The 20000-nt window shown below is 43.9% G+C and overlaps 2 protein-coding genes across 4 annotated transcripts in view; one reads left to right on the top strand and one right to left on the bottom strand.

Moving 5' to 3' along the window:
• The window catches only part of LOC310813901 (serine/threonine-protein kinase PAK 2-like), a 9151-nt gene extending 7695 nt beyond the window's left edge, over window positions 1-1456 (top strand). For all 3 annotated transcript variants that reach the window (XM_083683074.1, XM_083683075.1, XM_083683073.1), the window contains exon 15: window positions 5-1456. In XM_083683074.1, the coding sequence (XP_083539200.1) occupies window positions 5-91 (87 nt within the window). In that variant the 3' untranslated portion in view covers window positions 92-1456. The remainder of the gene's footprint in view (window positions 1-4) is intronic.
• A 2863-nt stretch (window positions 1457-4319) lies between these two features.
• uggt1 (UDP-glucose glycoprotein glucosyltransferase 1) overlaps window positions 4320-20000 on the bottom strand; it is a 21389-nt gene continuing 5708 nt past the window's right edge. Inside the window, exons 11-39 of the mRNA XM_083683722.1 lie at window positions 19486-19546; window positions 17523-17614; window positions 17288-17438; window positions 16653-16772; window positions 16432-16517; window positions 16114-16249; window positions 15783-15914; window positions 15001-15165; window positions 14737-14857; window positions 14540-14638; window positions 13761-13855; window positions 12075-12281; window positions 11726-11857; window positions 11513-11643; window positions 11284-11379; window positions 10989-11091; window positions 10739-10818; window positions 10353-10542; window positions 10104-10262; window positions 9665-9750; window positions 9323-9407; window positions 8795-8883; window positions 8305-8494; window positions 7432-7614; window positions 7078-7238; window positions 6831-6945; window positions 6591-6707; window positions 6203-6356; window positions 4320-5784 (exon numbers count right to left, since the gene is read on the bottom strand). Coding sequence (XP_083539848.1) covers window positions 5765-5784; window positions 6203-6356; window positions 6591-6707; window positions 6831-6945; window positions 7078-7238; window positions 7432-7614; window positions 8305-8494; window positions 8795-8883; window positions 9323-9407; window positions 9665-9750; window positions 10104-10262; window positions 10353-10542; window positions 10739-10818; window positions 10989-11091; window positions 11284-11379; window positions 11513-11643; window positions 11726-11857; window positions 12075-12281; window positions 13761-13855; window positions 14540-14638; window positions 14737-14857; window positions 15001-15165; window positions 15783-15914; window positions 16114-16249; window positions 16432-16517; window positions 16653-16772; window positions 17288-17438; window positions 17523-17614; window positions 19486-19546 — 3556 coding nt within the window. The 3' untranslated portion in view covers window positions 4320-5764. The remainder of the gene's footprint in view (window positions 5785-6202; window positions 6357-6590; window positions 6708-6830; window positions 6946-7077; window positions 7239-7431; window positions 7615-8304; window positions 8495-8794; window positions 8884-9322; window positions 9408-9664; window positions 9751-10103; window positions 10263-10352; window positions 10543-10738; window positions 10819-10988; window positions 11092-11283; window positions 11380-11512; window positions 11644-11725; window positions 11858-12074; window positions 12282-13760; window positions 13856-14539; window positions 14639-14736; window positions 14858-15000; window positions 15166-15782; window positions 15915-16113; window positions 16250-16431; window positions 16518-16652; window positions 16773-17287; window positions 17439-17522; window positions 17615-19485; window positions 19547-20000) is intronic.

The following is a 20000-nucleotide window of genomic DNA, read 5'->3' on the forward strand; positions in this document are numbered from 1 at the left end:
GCAGCACCCGTTCCTGAAGCTGGCCAAGCCTCTCTCCAGCCTCACACCCCTCATCCTGGCAGCCAAGGAGGCCATGAAGAGCAACCGCTAACCGCAAGCGACCGCTAATAGCTAGTCTCTGGCAGCCATTAACCCCTCTGTTTATACTGTCTAGAGCCCCCTCTAACCCACCCAGCGTCTCTCAAACTGTTTTGGTAACTGGGACCAGCAAATCTATGGTCCTTGGAGAAGCACTTGAGATGAACTTACAGTTGAGAGGAGCTGTCTCCAACATTCCAGGGACCACAAGGACGTTGAGAAACACTGCTCTCTCCAGGCTAACTGCTAGCCTTACTGGCTAACTCCCTAGCTAGCCCCACTGTGCCAATACCCCAGCGCCTCTTCCTCTTCTTCTCACTGATAGTGTTCCCTCCCTGATGCTAATCATTAGCCCTGCTTTACCTGTGCCTTGCACCAACACACACACACACACACACACACACACACACACACACACACACACACACACACACACACACACACACACACAGCCAGCCAGCCTCCTTCTCCACCTCACACCTTTCCTTCTGACCCCCTGTGCCAACTGTCCCTCATCACGGACCTCCACAACTCCCCTCAGAGAGTATTAGACTGTTTTTACAACAGCCACACACACACACACACACACACACACACACACACACACACACACTCTTAATGCCTGCTAACGTTTCTCTTGTGGGAGCTCTGCGCACTAATGCCTTAAACCTTTATATTGTTATTGTATCCATAGCTTTTTATTTCTTTATTTCTTTTCTCTTCCTTGATCTCTACTGGAGTACTCCCCCTCTCTGTCAGATACTGTGAGGTAATTCCATGATCTGATCACTGTGCCTACTACCCTTTCTGCCTCTATTCTTACAATGAAACTTGCAAAATGCAACAAAAAAAAAGATATTTGCTATATGGAATTAACTTTATCTGTCTTAAATTGTTTGGATACAAAACCTGAAAGATTTAAGTATTTCAAATTGTTTTGTATATTATGTACGATCAGCGATGAAAACCCTGTTCAAATCTGGACATTTTTGACAAGCTGTTTTTGTGTATGTATTTGTAAACCATTCTTTTGTATTTGTAACTAACATTCTGATAGATTACTGTATTATGATGTATTTCCACTCATCTGAGATATCTTGGTGTATCTCTTGTGTGTGTGACCTCTGACCTGTTTAGCATAGAGCTCTGTCTGGCCAATCACAGAGCAGACATTCCAACCAGAGGAAGTTTGTAATGATGATGGTGTCTGATGTACACAGGATCCTGTTTATTGTTCTTTTTCATGAAACCAAGATCTTCTAATGAACAATCATGTGAAACAGTCTATGTAAATTATTATTAAAGATATAGACTTGAACAAATTATGTGTTTGAGTGTGAGGTTTTGCCGACTTAAATAAATGTCATCTTCCACACTTCCAGACACTTTTTATACATAGTCCCCCTATTTCAGGGCACCAAAAGTATTTAAACAATTGGATTGACAGGTGTTTCTGGTCAGTCAGGTATGTTCTGTTGTGTAATTTGGGCAGGCATAAGAGAGCTGTCAATGTCTAGTCTTGATTCTAGGCTTTGCATTTGCCTCTGAAGTCTGCTCCAAGTGTGTCAATGACAGTCAAGGAAGCCATTATGAGCTTGGAAAATATGAAAAATACTGTCAGAAACATAACCCTAACCAAAGGCTACACTGCAAGGTACTAACCACTAGCCTCAAAAACGGGATGTTACAGTTTGCGAAAAAGTACCGAAAAGAGCCTGCAGAAAAATGTATTGTGGACAAATGAGACGAAGATGAACATGTACCAGAGTGACGGCAAGAGAAAAATTGTGGAGAAAAAAAGGAGCTGCCCAAATATTTTTTGTGCCCTGAAAAAATGTTGTTCCTAATGGTGAAACAAATATTTACACAAATACCCTCAAATAAAAGCTGACAATATGTACTTTAACCTCATAGTAATTGTCTGATTTCAAATCCTAACTTTTGATTTCAAAACCAAACTCATATGGAGCCAGAAAGGAAAAAACGCTTCACAGTCCAAATACTGACACAGGGCACTGCATGTCCTTCTGGTTCCGCTCTGACTGACATTGACACAAGAGGGCACCATTGATACACATACCGACAATCAACCTCCACAGATCCCGCACTCTGATATTTCTGTTAATACCTCTCAATAAATAGCCCTGAACGCGTTCAGTTAGTAGGTTTGATCTGTTACCTCATGAAATGTATTTTGCTCTTTTCATTTTAGTTTTTTAAAGGACGAGGTCCAATTTATAAGCCCCTTGGTTTCTAGCCTCAACCACCACAATACAGTATGTTTTTTGTCTCACCTATTCATCTTGTTTTTCTCTATATATTGTTGCAGCATAATTCCAAATAATTTTTCAAACAGAAACTGCAAAGCTGCCGTTTTTTGTTATTACAGTTGCAGCATGATTCGTTGTAACATGGCATGTTATGTATATTTCATTACCCATGGTGTTTGTTCAGGGCTCCAGGAATGCATGACCATGCAGGAAAAAGGAGAGGGAGCTCATTGTGGGCTCATGTCCCAAAGCCAAGGGGATGAAGAGGAGTAGGCAAGAACATACAGGTCCTGTCCACAGTTATTTGTTCCAGGTCTGCACTACTCCGGTGGATGAACTTATTGTGTTCATGTTGGGGTGTGACAAGAAGCTGCATATCAGCTCTCCATGACCTGAGTTGGAGAATCCTGGTTTAGTTGAAAGGGGCACACATCTTAGGGCATGGAGGGAGTTCTATTAAACTTGGCTTATTTAACCATGGTCGTCTTTAGCTGGCCAGCAGTAGTTTACCCCTCTGGAATCCTCAATAAAACACAATGTTGACACTGTGACCTAAGAGTGGAATGGGGACATCAGAATTCTATTTCTAATTCAGTCTGTGGGATTCTAATTCTGTGGACTGTTGTGTCATACTTGTCATAGTTAAAGTCACGATTCTGTCACATGATGTCATAATGAAAGACATTGTTATGATACAGGTGCAGGTAAAAGAGGTTTATTCTTGGATATCCTGATCCAAGTCCAGCTGTTTTCACCAAGATACTGTATGGAGCATGGCATTTTAAAAGGATAGAAATCATGCATCCGTATTCTGTGAGTACCGAGACAACTGTTTTACCAGTTCACCTGCTGCTGGAGCATGGGCGAAATACCAAGGATTACTGCAATTTAAATTCCATTTACTTTTCTCTGACTGAATTAATTTGATAGTTTTCCTTGTGCAGTACACCTGCAGCTGTATACAATCAATACAATAAGATTTAACAGCTGAATGCACACACACACACACACACACACACACACACACACACACACACACTTAACATTCTGCTACTTCATTCATCTTTTCAATGTGTTATTAAGGCTAATGCAGAAGGACTGTTCCTGCGTGATCAAATCGTGATTAAGATGGCCACTAGGGTGAGCAATACTGATACTCTATTTCTTTCCAAGTGAAAGAATCAAGCTTCAGCTCTCATTTGTTTCACAGAGAGGTACGACTGGGATCCGAGTCTAAACAAGTACGTCAACACCAGCTTCCCTAATCAAGATGCCCGAGAGGTCCCCTGGAATACAGAGCTAATCCAGCACATGTGCCTTCCAGTCATAGTTCACAGGGGCAGGGAGGCCCTCCACCATTTCCTGGGCCTATTCCACAGTAAGGACTTGTTAAGAGCAATGACATCTGCACAAACACCCAGTTTATATTAGATCTGATTAGATTTTCAGGGGGATTTGGAGTGTTTAAACTCATGGCCAGAATGTCCAGTAAATCCACAGATGAGGCGAGAAAGTTAGGACATAAATCAGAGGGTGTTGAGTCCCCGATGCCAAGTATCTCGTCCCTCGTGAAAATAATCAGAGTGGAATCACAATAAACGGAATTAAAGACTAAATACAAACAAAGCAGTGCGCACCAACACACTGTGGCGGCCGTAGAGGGCGCCATCTTCCTCATACACATGAATGAATAATGAAGATTGAGAAAGACACAAAGGGTCGAATCGAAGACACTATCCTCCCGTTTGGGGTGCTGATGTTAAGCTACAGTAGCATCTTCCGGTCTGTAACTTTCTCATTCAAATCAGTATCAGAATTAATTCAGATGTTCAGAAACCCCATCCCATTCATTCTAATTCAATCCAAACAACCATGAGGTTTATTGATTTGTGCATTATCAAATGTTACCAGTCTAACAAAAACATCAGAAGAGGGAAGAAAGAAAAGACACAAACACATAGAAGAGGGACTCAATATTTACTGTGTTGGGTTCTTTGTATTTTATTTTAAAATATTGATCTCCCACAATCAACAGTATGTTTAGCCAAACAATTTGTTTTAGAAACTGCTTTGGGTGGAAATGTTTGAGATTCTTGAGCCCAGAGAAGACCACAGCAAAGAAACAAAGACACACTACAGCAGGGTTGTCATCATACCAGTGGGTATTGGACGGAAAGGCACCATGCACTATCCTGCCCAACATTTTCAACTTGCATCTGGTTGTGGAAATGAAACATTATTTGAAGTTCTACCGTTTGATTAATAATCAGACCCTCAAGTAATGTGGTACGGATTATCTTAACAAAAAAAAGAAAAAAAAAAGAAAGAAAGAAAACTCACCGACTGGCTGAGAAGGCCAACCAAATCAACAACAGCTCTTACAAACAAATCAACATAATTCAGCAAAACTAGTGGGGGGTGATTGACAATGACATTTTTTTTTTTACAAGGATTTGCTGCCCATTAATTCCCCTTGCAAAGCAGTGCAAGTGATAATTGAACCCTCATTCACAGACCAGATAAGCCCGCTACTTCTATGAAGAGTTTCGGGTCAGATTCGACCACAACTCATGCATCAGCAGCATGGCCAAAAACATCTTTCCCTGAGTTTGACACTGTGTTGTAAGAGCTGGCCACAGGCAACTGGGAGTCAACAGAAGGCATGCCATGGACATGTCCCCTCATCTCATACAACTTTAGTAGACAAGACTGGTACCTGTTCATCAGTGCAATTGAACTCATAAGCCACAAACATCTCCCCACCAGGGCTGAGCTCAGCTCTCTCAGTTCAGTTCATTCAGGAGATGAATCCAATTCTAATTCAACAACCGAAAGGTGTTTCAATGAGGATTCTAGAATTATTGAATGGACTGAATTGAAATGAAATTGATCTCAATCCTGCTTCCCACTTACAGTTTGGTTTGGCTGGCATACAAGTGAACAGGGATGAAGTCCTATCCATTATGTTCTATAGAAATTGTATTCATAGCTGCTGTGCTTTGAGACACACCCTAGAGCAGGATATCCAATCAGTGCATACACAAGGTAACCAACACAGATCACATGTATCAGGGGGAAAAGCTATCGGGAAGGAAAGATATTTCGGAATCATTGATTTCTTTTTTTTTACTTGAAAAGTCCTAAAACACACACACACACACACATACCCCCCCCCTTCCCTCCTTCCCAACTACCTCTTTCTCTCCTCCCTCTATCCCTTGATCACGACTGAACACCCACACATATCAGTTAAAAAAAACAACAAACAGTAGGAAAAGAATGGTTGAATCAGCGTTGGTTTGTGTCCCGTCAGTCTGTCTGTCAATGGTCATCCATGACCCAGAGGAAAGGAGCTTCTCCATAGAGCAGACTCTTTAAACAGAGTCCCGTCCTCATCACTGTTACTGCATAGCCAATCATAGCTCTGTGTGAGTACCTGAAAGAGAGAGAGACACACACACACACACACCGGTAGACAGAGAGAGAGAGAGACACACATGCGCGCACACGCACACACACACACTTTTTACTACTACTTCTTTTTACTACTTCTTCAACACCAGGAAATATGAAGGGATAGACAAGTATAGTTTAATGTAACATGATTTTTGCTAAATATGTGAAGGCACCAAGCCAATACAAGGACGTAACAAGCGGTTGAAATATCCTGTGCTCTTCTCCATCACAAGATATTCTGTCACACTATATTTCACAGAACAAATTGCAAGTGAAATACAAATGTTTTTGGAACAGCCTTCACAAGTTTTCCATCCAGAAAACTGTAAGTGGCCCCCAAATATATAGAATGACCCACATGTGTGTGTGTGTGTGTGTGTGTGTGTGTGTGTGTGTACCTGTGTCCTCCTCATGCTGTTCTGTGAGGTTGTCTGCTGCTCTCTCCTGTACTCTGGTCTGGAAGCGTTTGATCTCCTGGTCGTAGTCGCTCCACTCTGCCACGATACGAACTGCTGCCTGCAGCTTGGGCTCCTTGGTCCTGGGGTTGTTACACTGCAGAGATGGGGAGGCATGGTTCAAACACTCAACTGGGAAATGCTCTACACACAAACACATGCGCACACACACGAACTTGAGTGCACGCACACTTTTTTTGTCTGTATCTGTCAATCCTTACTCAAATAAATGATTAGAATAAATTAAATGAATATCAACATGTCTTGTTTGTTTTGTCTGCATCTGTCACTCCCTACTCAAATAAATGATTAGAATAAATTAAATGAATACCAGATCTATGGTTTTGGCCTTCTTCTTGGAGGTGTCATCACACCAGGTCTCGCACCACAGCCACTCCTGAGGGAGAGACTTGATGGGCACCTGGTGGATCATGTTGTTGGGTAGATCCTGGAGACAGAGACAGAGAGAGAGAGAGAGAGAGAGAGAGAGGGGGGTTTTAGAACTTCACTCACACACACACACACACACACACACACACACACACACACACACACACACACACACACACACCTGGTCGAGGTTCGACAGGCTGTTGGGGTCTTGGCTGAGACCCTGGTACTGTCCTCTGAGGCGGTCTCCTGCCGCAATCTTACGGAACTTCTTCAGATCCACCACATAGAGAGCACTAGGGAGGGAGGGAGGAAGGGAGGGAGAGAGAATACAGGTCTGAAAATACATTTGGCAGTAGGGAAGAGGCTTCAGAGCCCTAACAGCTTAAACACCCAAACACTGACACACAGACAGACACACACAATACCTGATGTGGTATTTGCGCCCGTTGAGGTGGCTGGCCCAGTATCCCGTCTTCCAGAAGCGGTATCCGTCCATCTCTCTCCTGCTCTCACAGAAGGGAGTGTACCCATAGGGAGCGCCCTCCAAGTCAAAGTCACGCAGCTCCTTCAAGTCTGTACGCACAATCTGACAGAGGACAGGGAAGTGGTGTGAGTGAGTGGTGAGTGAGTGGCAGAAAGAGTGAGAAGACAGGAAGAGAGGGTTTGACGCTCGGTTGAGAGGGTATCCATACGGGCATCATCAAAGTCAAAATGATGCAGCCCCAGTGAATCTGTACACACTTTCTGAAAGAGGAGATAGGTGTGTGTGTGTGTGTTACCTGGTCAGCGTCCACAAACAGGAACTTGTCGACAGCCAGTGGAAACAGGACGTCCAGGAAGAGTATCTTATATCCCCAGATGATCCTCTGTTTCTCTGTCTGTTGGTGGAGCCACCGGGGCCACTTGTACTGCACCAGCTCATACTGGAAACCATACTCTTCTGCCATGTGGGGGATAAACTCCTGTAGGACACAGACACACAGACACACAGACACACAGACACACACACACACACACACACACACACACACACACACACACACACACACACACACACAGATCTTTACTGTTTGAACTTCAAGTCTCAAAATGAATCCACACCACCTGTCACCATGACAACACAAAGAAACACAATACATAAACAAACAAAAGCAACAAGACAGTAAACTACAATAAGAGACACGATTGGGAGTCAACTGCAAATTTGGGAAAGAACTCTCAGAAAAGGCACAATTGTGAACCCGCTACCTCATATAATCTCATAAAATGCACATGCCACATCTCAGAATCGATTGGGCTTCCTGACCATAGTCTAGTTCGCTATGACAAAAACGTTCATTTTTTTCTGAGATTTACTGTAGTGAGATCTAGTGATAGAAGGGGGTGTGTAACCCTGTGATGTTGCTTTTGTTTTTCCCTCGACTGTAGCTCCGCTCTCCCTGAGTCAGAGAGGTTAAGGAACATAGACGCATCTCATAGATTTGGACTTATTCCCCTTTAAAAACTTGTGGGATGGTATCTCTATGTATTGGCTGCAATACATGACTGATGTCTGAGTGACACACAGATATAGCGTGAACCTGTATAATAAGGACAGTAAGTGCTGTAACATTAACATTTCCACTGGGCCAGCTCTGGGTGAAAAGTCGTACCTTAAATGCAGGGGACAGGTAGTTCTTGAGGAACCAGAACTTGACGGGAGTTTTAGTGTTCTTCAGAACCGACAGCATCATGATCCTGAGGAACCGTTCGTACAGGTGTCCAGACGCCACAGAGAAGATGTTGATGACGTCATCCTTCTCCTGCTTATTTTCCTCCGTCTTCACCCCACCAGTGAACCCTCTGAGAGAGAGAGAGAGAGAGAGAGAGAGAGAGAGAGACTTTGACGTTTGATGGTCTTCATTGAGACACCGTCACTTAAAAATGAACATACCTAATGTTTACACCTGCAACACCCCAAAACCCCTCCCCCCCGCCTTAAAAAACGCTCCCCAATCCCAAGCAACCCACAGAACACAACAGCACAACATCTGTTGAGAGAGAGAGAGAGAGAGACATGGAGTGCGTGACAGAGAGAGAGGGAGAGATGTTTTTCATTAGTCTAGCTTAGCACAAATCTATAACTTGTGTACTGTACCCTACCTGGTGATAGAATTCCAGAAGCCAGACTCGTCCTCCTGGGATTCATCACTCAAGAGGTCCTCATTAAATTTCTCTGGCTTCTTCTGGACCTGAACAACATACATACAAACATGCATACATACATTCATATGTCAACATATGAGATTATGTATATAATTTATTTGAAATTCTGTTGAAAGGTTTATATCCATTGAGATGCATCATCTTGTTTTCGAGGGGGTCCTGTATGAAATTACAGCACTTCAAATTAACAGGTGGAAACAGAACAAAACAATAGGTAAAAAAGGAAGAAATAAAAAAACAAGAAATTTGTAATAATCTTTCTACTATTAACATTACCACTGCTCCTAAAGGTATTCCAAATAACACTTTCAATCCACTTTCAATCCTTTCAATATCGACAAAGTATCATATATACATATCTCAATCAATAGATTTAATTGATGAATGCATCAGACTTGCTCTATGTAGATATGGAAGAGAAGATGCATACATGTACTGTAAGATACTCTAGGATTCAGAACCGACCTTGACTTTGATGATCCTGCTCTTGAAGTTGTTCAGCACCACGATGAGGTCATCAGCATCTGCTGGAGAGTCAGTGCCTTCATGACTGTAGGGACAGGGGAGGGTGTGTGTGTGTGTGTGTGTGTGTGTGTGTGTGTGTGTGTGTGTGTGTGTGTGTGTGTGTGTGTGTGTGTGTGTATGTGTATCCAGGAGTATTGGATTAGATAGAGAACATAAAAGTTACGACTCAGAGAACATAAAGTTACTTTCATAACATTCTGGCTATACAGTACAGAGCTGCTTTAATAGTTCAATTCCTTTGTTCAGCATTTCTCTCTGGCTTTATGATGGCGGACATCTCACCTGTAGATCTTGTAGATGTCCTCAGATCGTCCTTTCCTCAGTTTCAAGATCCAGGCTCCTGGGTTAGCCTTCAACTGGAAGTAACCCTGTAGGAGAGAAAACAGCACAGAGGGTTAACACCTATTCACTAATCTCTAGCTAGGTGTACCAGCTAATGTGGGAAGAAATGAATCAAGGTCTCAAAGATTTGATTGACCTTTAACCATTTGGATGAAAGTTATGTCCCTCATTTCCTGTTATCAATTGAAGTAGCCAACATACACTGCAGAGTGAGAACGAAAGCCAGTTAGAATCCGCACAGAAGGTTATTTCTGGTGGAAAAACCGTACATCAAATGTTACAATGGCGGCACGCTAGGATGGCTCCAATAAAATGGTGGATAGGGAAGAAGGTTAGGAGGTCGGACGTCATAGGTCAGAAAGGTCACAGGGTCACATACCAGGTTTGCCATGACGATGGTGTCCACGATGACTGGGTCGGAGGCGGTTCCTAAGGTGAACTGCAGGCCGCGGGGGGGCTGGCCCGTACTCACGTCAAAACAATGACCCTCCAGGAGGAGGTGCTCCAACTCATACTCTGCTGCTACAATACTGTCCACCTGAACCAACACAAAACCAAAACACAACCTTTAGACAACCATCATACAACCCACACACACACACACACACAAACACACACACCCACACACCTCTTCCAGGTAGATATTATCCAGGTCGTAGCGTGTGCGGACAGACTCCACCATCCAGCTCTCTGGAGTGTTGAGGTTGAGGGTGAAGAGAGGTGTGTGAGGCATGTCCAGGAACTTAGCCAGTGGGCCCGGAGAGAAGCTACCATCAGCCTGGAACACCACCTCTGGCTCCAACACATACCGATAGAAACTATAGCAGGACAGGCAGGAGGACAGGGAGTTAAGACAGACAGACAGACATGACTTGGATCAGATTCTAACAAACAGTGTGTTGACAATGTCCATATGGGCTGGGCACCATGAAAGGTTTATTACACTTAATTAACTTATCAAATCAAATCAAGCAACAGAGATGTGAGAGTCAGGGGGTTGTGTGCTCGACTGACCTTTTGAGAGGCAGGTCGGAGAGTTTGGACTGGCAGTTCATAAACACATGCAGATTAACATTCACCAACTTCTTCAACACCTGAGAGAGAGAGAGAGAGAGAGAGAGAGAGATGGGGGAGTGGTGAAGAGGGAAATAGTGTAAAATAGATGGTTGGAATTTTCAAATAATCATCTAAGACAATGAGAGTGGTTTTCAATGAGTCTTCTTCAGCACAAAGGGGGGGGGGAGGGATTATACGCTCTACCTACCAATAGAAGTGGAGCTAGTTTCTGGGCGTCCCTGGTAACGGGGTCTAGAACAGCAACGATGTCAAAATACACTTCCTCCTCAGTGGGTCGGATCTTCACAGCACTGCAGAAAAACAACCAATCAGTGACCAGAAAGAAATAAACCGGAGGTTTAGAGACAGAGACAAAGCAGGGAGAAGGGAGATTAACTGAAATTGTATCTTTGTGGTTTTACTTGTGTTCGAGGGTAAAACTATGCCTTGAAGGTACAGAATGGTTATGATAAAGTGTTATATCAACGTTAGTTTGAGGTTACCTGTAGCGGTCATCAGCGAAGGCGTAGTCTACCCTGGCCTCTCCTTTGGGCTGAGAGGAGAGCAGAGAGTCCACCTTCATCACCAGGTCACTGGCCCTGTAAAACAGGTTTCACTTTGTTCAGAATTTCATACAAGCAACTACATGTGAGTTTGCAGATATGGATAAAGGTTTTTCGCCAGTGAAATGATGGATAGTTCAGGTGAAGGGAGTTCATTGGCCAGCATTACCTGTCCTCCTCTATTCCAAACTGCTGGACCTTGGTTTTGATTCGTTCTCCCGACGTCTTCAGGATGATACTCTCCAATAGGAGGTAGTCGTCCTGGTTAAAGACCTCCCCATCCTCCAGTGGACCAATGATCTGAAAAGCAGGGAGCAATCGTTAAGTAATCATTTCCAAGTGTGTGTGTGTGTGTGTGTGTGTGTGTGTCCACTCCACTTACCCGCCCGTTGCTGATGACGGCCCTCTGGCCTTTCTTCAGTTTGAGCACATCTCTGCAGTAGGCAGCATGGGATAGCAGGAAGTCAACCTTAGGTCCTTCATACGCACTCTTAAACAGTGTCACATCCATACCCTACAGAGGAGAGAGTGAGAGAGAGAGAGAGGGAGAGACACACACACACACACACACACACACACACAGAAAGAGAGAGCGAGGAGAAAGAGGAAAGGGAGAGAGAATGGCATACAAGTGTGAGGAAAATTGATTCAAGGATGTGACTGTGTATACAAGTGTTTGTGTATGTGTGTGTGAGTGAGTGTGTGTGTGTGTTTGTATATAAACTCCTTACCCCCACAGCAAACTCTGCCACGTCTGTCCCTCCGTCCAGGGCTTTAGCGGTCTCCTCCTTGGCCAGCTTGGTGATGAAGTTCTTGGCGTTGTTGGCTGTCTGGGTCTGCATGGCTGCCCAGATAGCCCGCGCCACGCGGCTCGTCTCCTTGGCCGGGCTGTCAGAGGGGTTGTTGATCATGCCCAAGCGAACGTTGTTGCTGGTTTTCTGTCAGAAGGAGGGTCGAGTGAGTTCGTCTGGTTTGAGGGTTCATGGATAACACACAATGAATGGGACCACTGGTCATTCACAACAACACAGCTACTCAGTATCAAGACTCACTGGAGACAAGCAAAACAGATGTGAGATTAAAGGGGCAATTTGGGATTCAAACAACAACAAAGAGGTCAACAGCAAGAAAAAACTAGAAACACAACTCTAGTAGTCAAAATCACTATCCTAACACACTGTCCATGTAATGGCTTAAATGTCTTTTGTTCTTTGTTTTTTTTTAAGGATGAGGTCCAATTTATAAGCCCCTTGGTTTCTAGCCTCAACCTGCACAATAAAGGACAGTATGTTTTTTGTCTCACTGAATCACCTTGTTTCTCTATATATTGTTGTCAGCATAATTCCAAATCCTTTTTTAAATGGAAACTGCAAGCTGCAAATATTAGTTATTACATTGCAACGTGATTCTTGACAGTATGCATGAATTACGTATATTTCATTACGCCTGGTGTTTATTCAGGGCTCCAGTAATGCATGACCATGCAGGAAAAAGGAGAGGGAGCTCATTGTGGGCTCATGTCCCAAAGCCAAGGGGATGAAGAGGAGTAGGCAAGAACATACAGGTCCTGTCCACAGTTATTTGTTCCAGCTCTGCACTACTCCGGTGGATGAACTTATTGTGTTCATGTTGGGGTGTGACAAGAAGCTGCATATCAGCTCTCCATGACCTGAGTTGGAGAATCCTGGTTTAGTTGAAAGGGGCACACATCTTATAGGTCCCTTTGAGCCAATATGTCACAAATTGTGTAGTTGACAGGTTATTGACAAAACTATACAGTACCAATGAGTAAACTATATATTAACATTATGCCGAGTTGTATTTAGGCACTGCAGAACATTTTGGCACGGCAAAAAAATAGTGATAATTTATTTTTCTCTGCAACTACGGCCCAGGGATACTGTGATTTAGTATAGGTATTTTGCCCCAACGAAGAGGTGCAGTGGAATGCACTACAGCATAGCATATACACGAAAATGTTTTGCATGGAAGAATAAATATGAAATTAAATCAAGCTTATCTGTCTCTCACCTACATTACGTCAACTTTGCCAGTTGTTGAGGGTCTTTTATCACCAGCTACATTTGATTAAACTCACTATTAGCTGTATATTGCTTTCTCAATATAAGCTGTATATATTTGCTATTGCTTTCTCAATATGAACTGTACATTGTGTGTGAAACCCTGGGTGACAGGGTTTGAAGCTAATCGTGGCTAGCAACTGATGCCAGCTAGCCAGCTAACTACAACAGCTAGCTACTAGGAACGTGATTGAGATCATGCTTAAATCACCTCAGTTTTATCAGTAGTCACTGCTCCTGAGCCAGGTTTATAGGTGCACAAGATGGACAGATATGACCGTATAACCTATAAACTCTCAGCCCCTTGTAGAAATGAGGAGTGTAAAATCACCGTACCATGTGTCTGATGGCGTCATAGAGGAGCTGCCGTCCCGATGGCGAGTCAAAGTCTCCCACCACCCAGAAAGTCACCGGACGGATGTAACTATCATCTGATGACCAGAGAGGAGAAGGGCAAGATATCAAACAACACTTATCCCTCATGCCCACAAATCCAAAGGTGCTAAATGAGTCAATTATGCACTCTGAGAAATGTAAAATGGCACGTCTGCGGTCACAACAAGGGGTGTTAATAGAGAGAGGGAGCAATAAAGAGAGAGGGAGCGGTAAAGAGAGAGGGGGGAACCTGAGGTAAGATTAGAGAAAGAGAGAAATAGAGCAGAAAAAGAGAGGAGGATTACCATGCTGACTGGTGCGGGTCATCCCTGAAACGGGAAAAGGAAAGGGAAAACGGACAGACGGAAGAGAGAGAATACACAGACATATTAAGGGTTGGGGCGAAGACCTAAGTGCCGTTCATGTGCACACGAAACTAGGAAAGTCCAATATTTCCGACTTGGAAACTCGTTGCGCAAAGATGACACCAGAGTTTCCCACTCGGAGAGTATCAAAATCAACCAATTGGAAGATCGCCACAAATAACTTTGACTTGGAAGGTATATTATTTGAACGTGAGATCGCATGAACGCTGCATTCCACCCTCATAACCTGTCCCATCAGTTCTTCCAATCAAAGACCCACCAATGGAAGTTCGAGGTAGGGATGGCGGGGACATGCTTGTCGTTCCTTACATGCAGTTCTCTTTGTGACTGTTACAAACTGTCCCTTTCTCTCACCTTTCTTGGTCATGTAGTTCATGCTGTTGGCCACAGCGGTGCTCATCTCTTTGGTGTCCAGGAACAGAAAACGAGCATATTCGTCTATGAAGTGGTTATCTACAGAGAAAGAGGACAGAGTAAATTGTGTGTGTGTGTGTGTGTGCGTGTGTGTGTGTGTGTGTGTGTGTGTGTGTGTGTGTGTGTCGGCTACTCACTGGTATTGGACAGGTCCAGGTAGGTTCTGCTGGTGGACAGTATTCTGGGGTTGATACGGGGGACTACGTTAGGCTGGTTCATGATGTAGTCCACAACGTCATGATCAGTAGCCAGCTCACCCTATCAACAGACACAACAACAGGAGATCAATGTGTGTGCGTGCAACTGATTAGGATTAGACTGCTCTCTGGTAGAAGGAGGTGGTCTCCAGAAGCCTGTGCATAGTGTGTGTGTGTGTGTGTGTGTGTGTGTGTGTGTCTCACCAGGTAGACTGCTCTCTGGAACAAGGAGGTGGTCTCCAGGATCTTGTGCATGGTGATAGTCTCTAGCTCGTCAGGATCTAGTTGTTCTCGTTGATAAGGCATCCCATTGTACATCACCACCGGCAATGGACCTACCCCCGTCTGCTCGTAGTAACCACGCCCTTCCTGAGAGAGACGGTGAGAGAGACGGTGAGAGAGACGGTGAGAGAGAGGTGAAGGGCAGCCTCATATCAGCTGTAGCACTCAGAATGTTTGATGAACTGATGCACATCATATCGCTCATTGCATTACTCCACTTCCACGTGTTGGGTGGGCTGAGTGAAAGCCCCACAATGTTCAGTCAAAGTCCTGCAAAGCTAAGGTGCTGGCCACACTTGTCTGTCAGAAAACAGACAAAAACATGTACGCATGAAGTTACTGTCTGATTTGATACGTGGAACTTGGGCGTAAACAAACAGAGGCACGACCGATTCCTCGTTTCTAATTGGCTAAACGGACACAGGCATATCATGAAAGTGTCTGTCAAATGTTCTCTGAACACTTTTTGTCAGTAACAAGCGGACAAATCGCGTGTAAACGGCCACGTACAGACCCTTGTCATCTCCGTTGTCCGTCAACGGATGACTTCCATAGAGAAACTATGAAACTAAAACGGAGAAACTATCCATAGAGAAACTATGAAACGAAAAAAAAAACCAGAGTGTGGCCAATCCCTAACTGTCCAAGATACAGGGGCAGGGCTGTGGTGACAGGAAGTGTGGCGTTCTGCTCTGGTCTCTCACCTTCCTGTTGCTGTCATAGTTGGAGTCTGCTCCCAGGATGCTGCTGACCTCCACGTAGGGGTACCTTTTCTCCAACACCTTTACAACATTCCCCACTTTCAACGTGTCTCCGATGATAACGTGGCTAAACATCTACACAGAGACACAAGGGGGATGGGGAGAGAAAGGGGGAGGAAGACAAAGAGAGAGAGAGACAGAGGATGGGGTTAGAAGACAGCGGAGAGAGATGGTTTTGATTTTTATCGACAAAATAGCTACTCTAGAGAACATCTAGTCCCTGTACGAGTCTTTTTCGTCAAACAATATAAAGCTATTGATGGACTTGACTCACCGTTATGATGGCGTCGAAGGCAGTCTGACTGTCCGACTCTTCAGTGATGTAGTTAAAGGCTCTGAGTAACGCCACGCCTGCATCCTGCATACCGTCTATGTCCTCTCCATCTGACACCACAAACACCAGTCCTATCCTAAAACACATACGCAACCAAGGGTTATATACTCACACAGAGTATAGACACACACCACAGGGTCAGGGTCAGGGTCAGGGTGAGGGACGCACGCACGCACACACACACACACGCACGTGTGCACGCAACCACGCACACAATTTCCAGCAGGAAGCATAAATACCCAATCTTGTAAAACTAACCTGAGTGGGATGTTGTTGCTATAGAACATCTCTGCAACACTCAGCAGCTCAGTAGAGCTCTCATGGGTAGGATCCAAAATGACCACCTACAGACAGAGAGACACACACACAGGTTGAATTACGTTGGAATTTTCTCATATTTTCCATTATGGACAGCCAGTTACCCACACGTTGTTGAGTCTAATAGTTGCCTACTCTGACACACTGGAGATCCTACTCACCAAGTTGTGGAAGTTTTTGCGGATCTGTCGGATGACTCCCGGGAAGGTCGGCCTGAGCAGCTCCTGGACGTTGTAGGGCCACGAGTTATACCTGCTGTCTGTCTCCAAGTTATTAATCCACTACAGAGAGAGAGACAGAATATAATCCGTTTAGAGAGAGAGATTAATATGGATGAGGTTGTATTAGGCCATGGAGTTATACGCGCTATCCAGATTGTTAATCTAGATTATCAATACAAAGAAGCACACACAGACATACTAAATTAGTAATCCACTGAAGATCGGGACAGATTATAATGGTAAATACTAAGCAGGACGCTAGGGACAGGCCAGATTGACTACACCACATCGAAGTGGAGATTGAAAATGATTACGGTTAGAGTTAAGGTTAGGGTTCGGGTTAAGGTTAGGAGTTAGGATTTAGGACTTAGGGTAGGGTTGTCCCAATGATCCCACTTTGCATGTCCTGATTATATACGGTAACATAGGCATAGGAGACAGAAAGGGGTCAGGCTGAGTGAAGGGAAGTGGCAGGGACGAGGTCTCCCCTGGCAATGTGAGCGCTTTAGGTCGTTTAGAAAGGCGCTATTTAAATGCCACCAATTATTCAATTAAGTGAGGCGTTCTGTCTTTACGTTGATAGCGGGGTTGCGTATGTCCACTGCGTAGTCCGAGTCCGAGGGCTGCACGTTGAGCTTCAGTATGTCGTGGATGTAGGGCGTCTCGATCATTAGAGAGCGTAGACCTTCCATCACCCTGGCCTCGCTCCGCAGAACCTCAAACACACTGCCGATACACAAGGTTACATCGTGTGAGTCTCAAAAAAATGTGTGTGTGTGTGTGTGTGTGTGTGTGTGTGCTTGTGCATACCTGAAGATGTCCTGTGTATCCAGGTCGATATGTAGTCCATTGATGAAGAGAGCAGAGTCTCCTGGCTGTAAACCCATGGTTCCTTTAAAGAACTACAGAGAGAGAGAGAGAGAGAGAGAGAGAGAGAGAGAGAGAGAGAGGGGGGGGGACAAAATAAGAAAAAGAAAATGGTCTTCTACTGCAAAACCAGGCAACAGTGGCAATGGATGAACCTGGCGAGGGGGGAGAGAAAGGGGGATGTGTCCGTCTGGTAACACATGAGCTAGCACGTCTGTATACACAATCAACTATGACATAAAGTCCTTTGGATCAATTGACGTGGGCAAATGACTCAATCAGGATGAGTGGTGGTTATGATGGTGGTGGTGGTGGCTATTTCAGTGCTACAGTATGTGTAGTGGAGGCTAGGATTACCAGGCTATATATGTTAAAGGTGTTACATTAGTTAGTTGGCATTACTTGAAATAAAAAAATAGCCAAAGCCCAACCTTTTTCTCAGGGTGACTCAGGACGAATTCACCACCAATTAGGGCTGCACAATACGTCCCATAATTATCACAATATGAATATGATATTTTGTCTATATCGTGCAGCCCTACTACCAAGCACGCTTTGTTCTGGGAAATAAATATAATTATTGATGTATATGACTAGCACGAAGGCCATATTGTCCATTTTCAACAGGAAAAGTTGTTTTTTGGCTTCAGTTCCTCTTTAAATGAATCCCATCACCCTGAAAGCTCTGCTTAGGAACAAACTGAAACTCATTTGGCCTTGTTTGGTAGCCAGTCAATCTTCACAAATCCTCACACCCGCATTACACCAAATCTCATTACAGAAGGACAAAGCCATCATATTAATCATGATTCAGACTCTGCAATTACAGCCAGACATGATTAACACAAATATTACACCTCCTCCTTAAATACTTTGTGTGTATGTGTGTGTGGGGTGGGGGTGGGGGGTGGGGGCAGGGGGGCAGTGTGTGTGTGTGTGTGCGCACGCCTGCCAGTGTGTGTGTGTGTGTGTGTGTGTGTGTGTGTGCGTGCATCTGCGTGTGTGCCAAAACAATCAATAATCAACTTCTGCTGAAAGGATTGAGTGCACTGAATGAATCACCAACTTTGTAATTACGGCATTTGCTGGTTTTCCCCGTCTGTACACAAAAGATAATGCAGGCTGCGGTAATTTAGATGGGAGAGAAGGAGCAAGCAACCAACAACAAAGTGATTGCTCATTCCATTAACACTGCACGGCCAAAACAGTGTTTGACACTGAAGTCTTTTCATCCCACATGTTGTTTACAATTCATCACAAAAGGAAGAAATAAAGAGAAAGAGAAATGGAGAAAGAAAGAAAGCGAAAAAGAAAGACTACTTGTTGTGGTATTCCTCAGAGGCAGCTGAATGACTAGGACTGTGAATGTTGGATATAATTGCAACATTTACTTTCTTTTTCGTTCGGACTGCAAGTCTCCGGTGACCACACAGGCTCCAGTAGCAGCTTGCACTGTTGGATTGGCACCAGCTCGGAGAGCCACCATGGCAACTTTTTCTACCTTGCTTTTCCGGCGGCAATACATTTCTGATTCTAGCTGGCTTTCCTTCTCACTTGGGAGACCTAACTAGAAAAAAGGGACGTAGCCTATTTTGACTGAAAACAGGAAATGAGGTACATACTGTATCTACTTTTCAGAAGGTAAAAAGGTCTATACATCCTGGATAGAAGACAACAACAGGGTGAGAGAAATTCAAAGAGAGCGAGAGAGAGAGAGGGATGACCCAAAGATGATCCTAGATCTGTGCCTAAGGGCAACTTCTACCTAGAGCTAGAAGAAGTAGAATTGGTGCGATAAAAAAGTGAAAGAATAGGCATTGAAGAAAAGCAAACGGCTCTATATTCACATTTTTCTATGTGTAAACGGATGGAAGAATGCAAAAAGGATGGATGGATGAACTTTTACCTTCTGGTTGTCTTCTATCTCTTTGCGAATCTCAGAGTTGACTGCTGTTTTAGTGATGGACCTGAGGGGGAGGGGAAAGACCTGACCATTAAACCACACATCTACAGCGCCTTCGGAAAGCATTCAGACCCCTTCACTTTCTCCACATTTTGCTGTGTTATAGACTCAATTTAAAATGGATTAAATTAAAGTAATTTTCCATCAATCCACACACAATACCCCAGAATGACAAAGCAAATCAGAGACTCTATAAAAAAACAAAGATATTAATTCCAAAATTACATTAACTATTATCCTTGCATTAAGATGGACTCAATTCAACTTATTGAGTGTTTGATGATGACATTTTTGCATTTTAGCTAATTTTAAGAGCGTCATAGCAAAGGGTCTGAATACTTATGTACATGAGGTATTTCTGTAATTTCAATTTTAATAAATTTACTGAAACTGTTTTCGCTTTGTCATTCTGGTGTATTGTGCGTGGATTGATGGAAAATTATTTTAATTTAATCCAT

This window comes from Argentina silus (assembly GCF_951799395.1).
Source record: "Argentina silus genome assembly, chromosome: 13".
In the NCBI taxonomy this organism is placed as follows: Eukaryota; Metazoa; Chordata; class Actinopteri; order Argentiniformes; family Argentinidae; genus Argentina; species Argentina silus.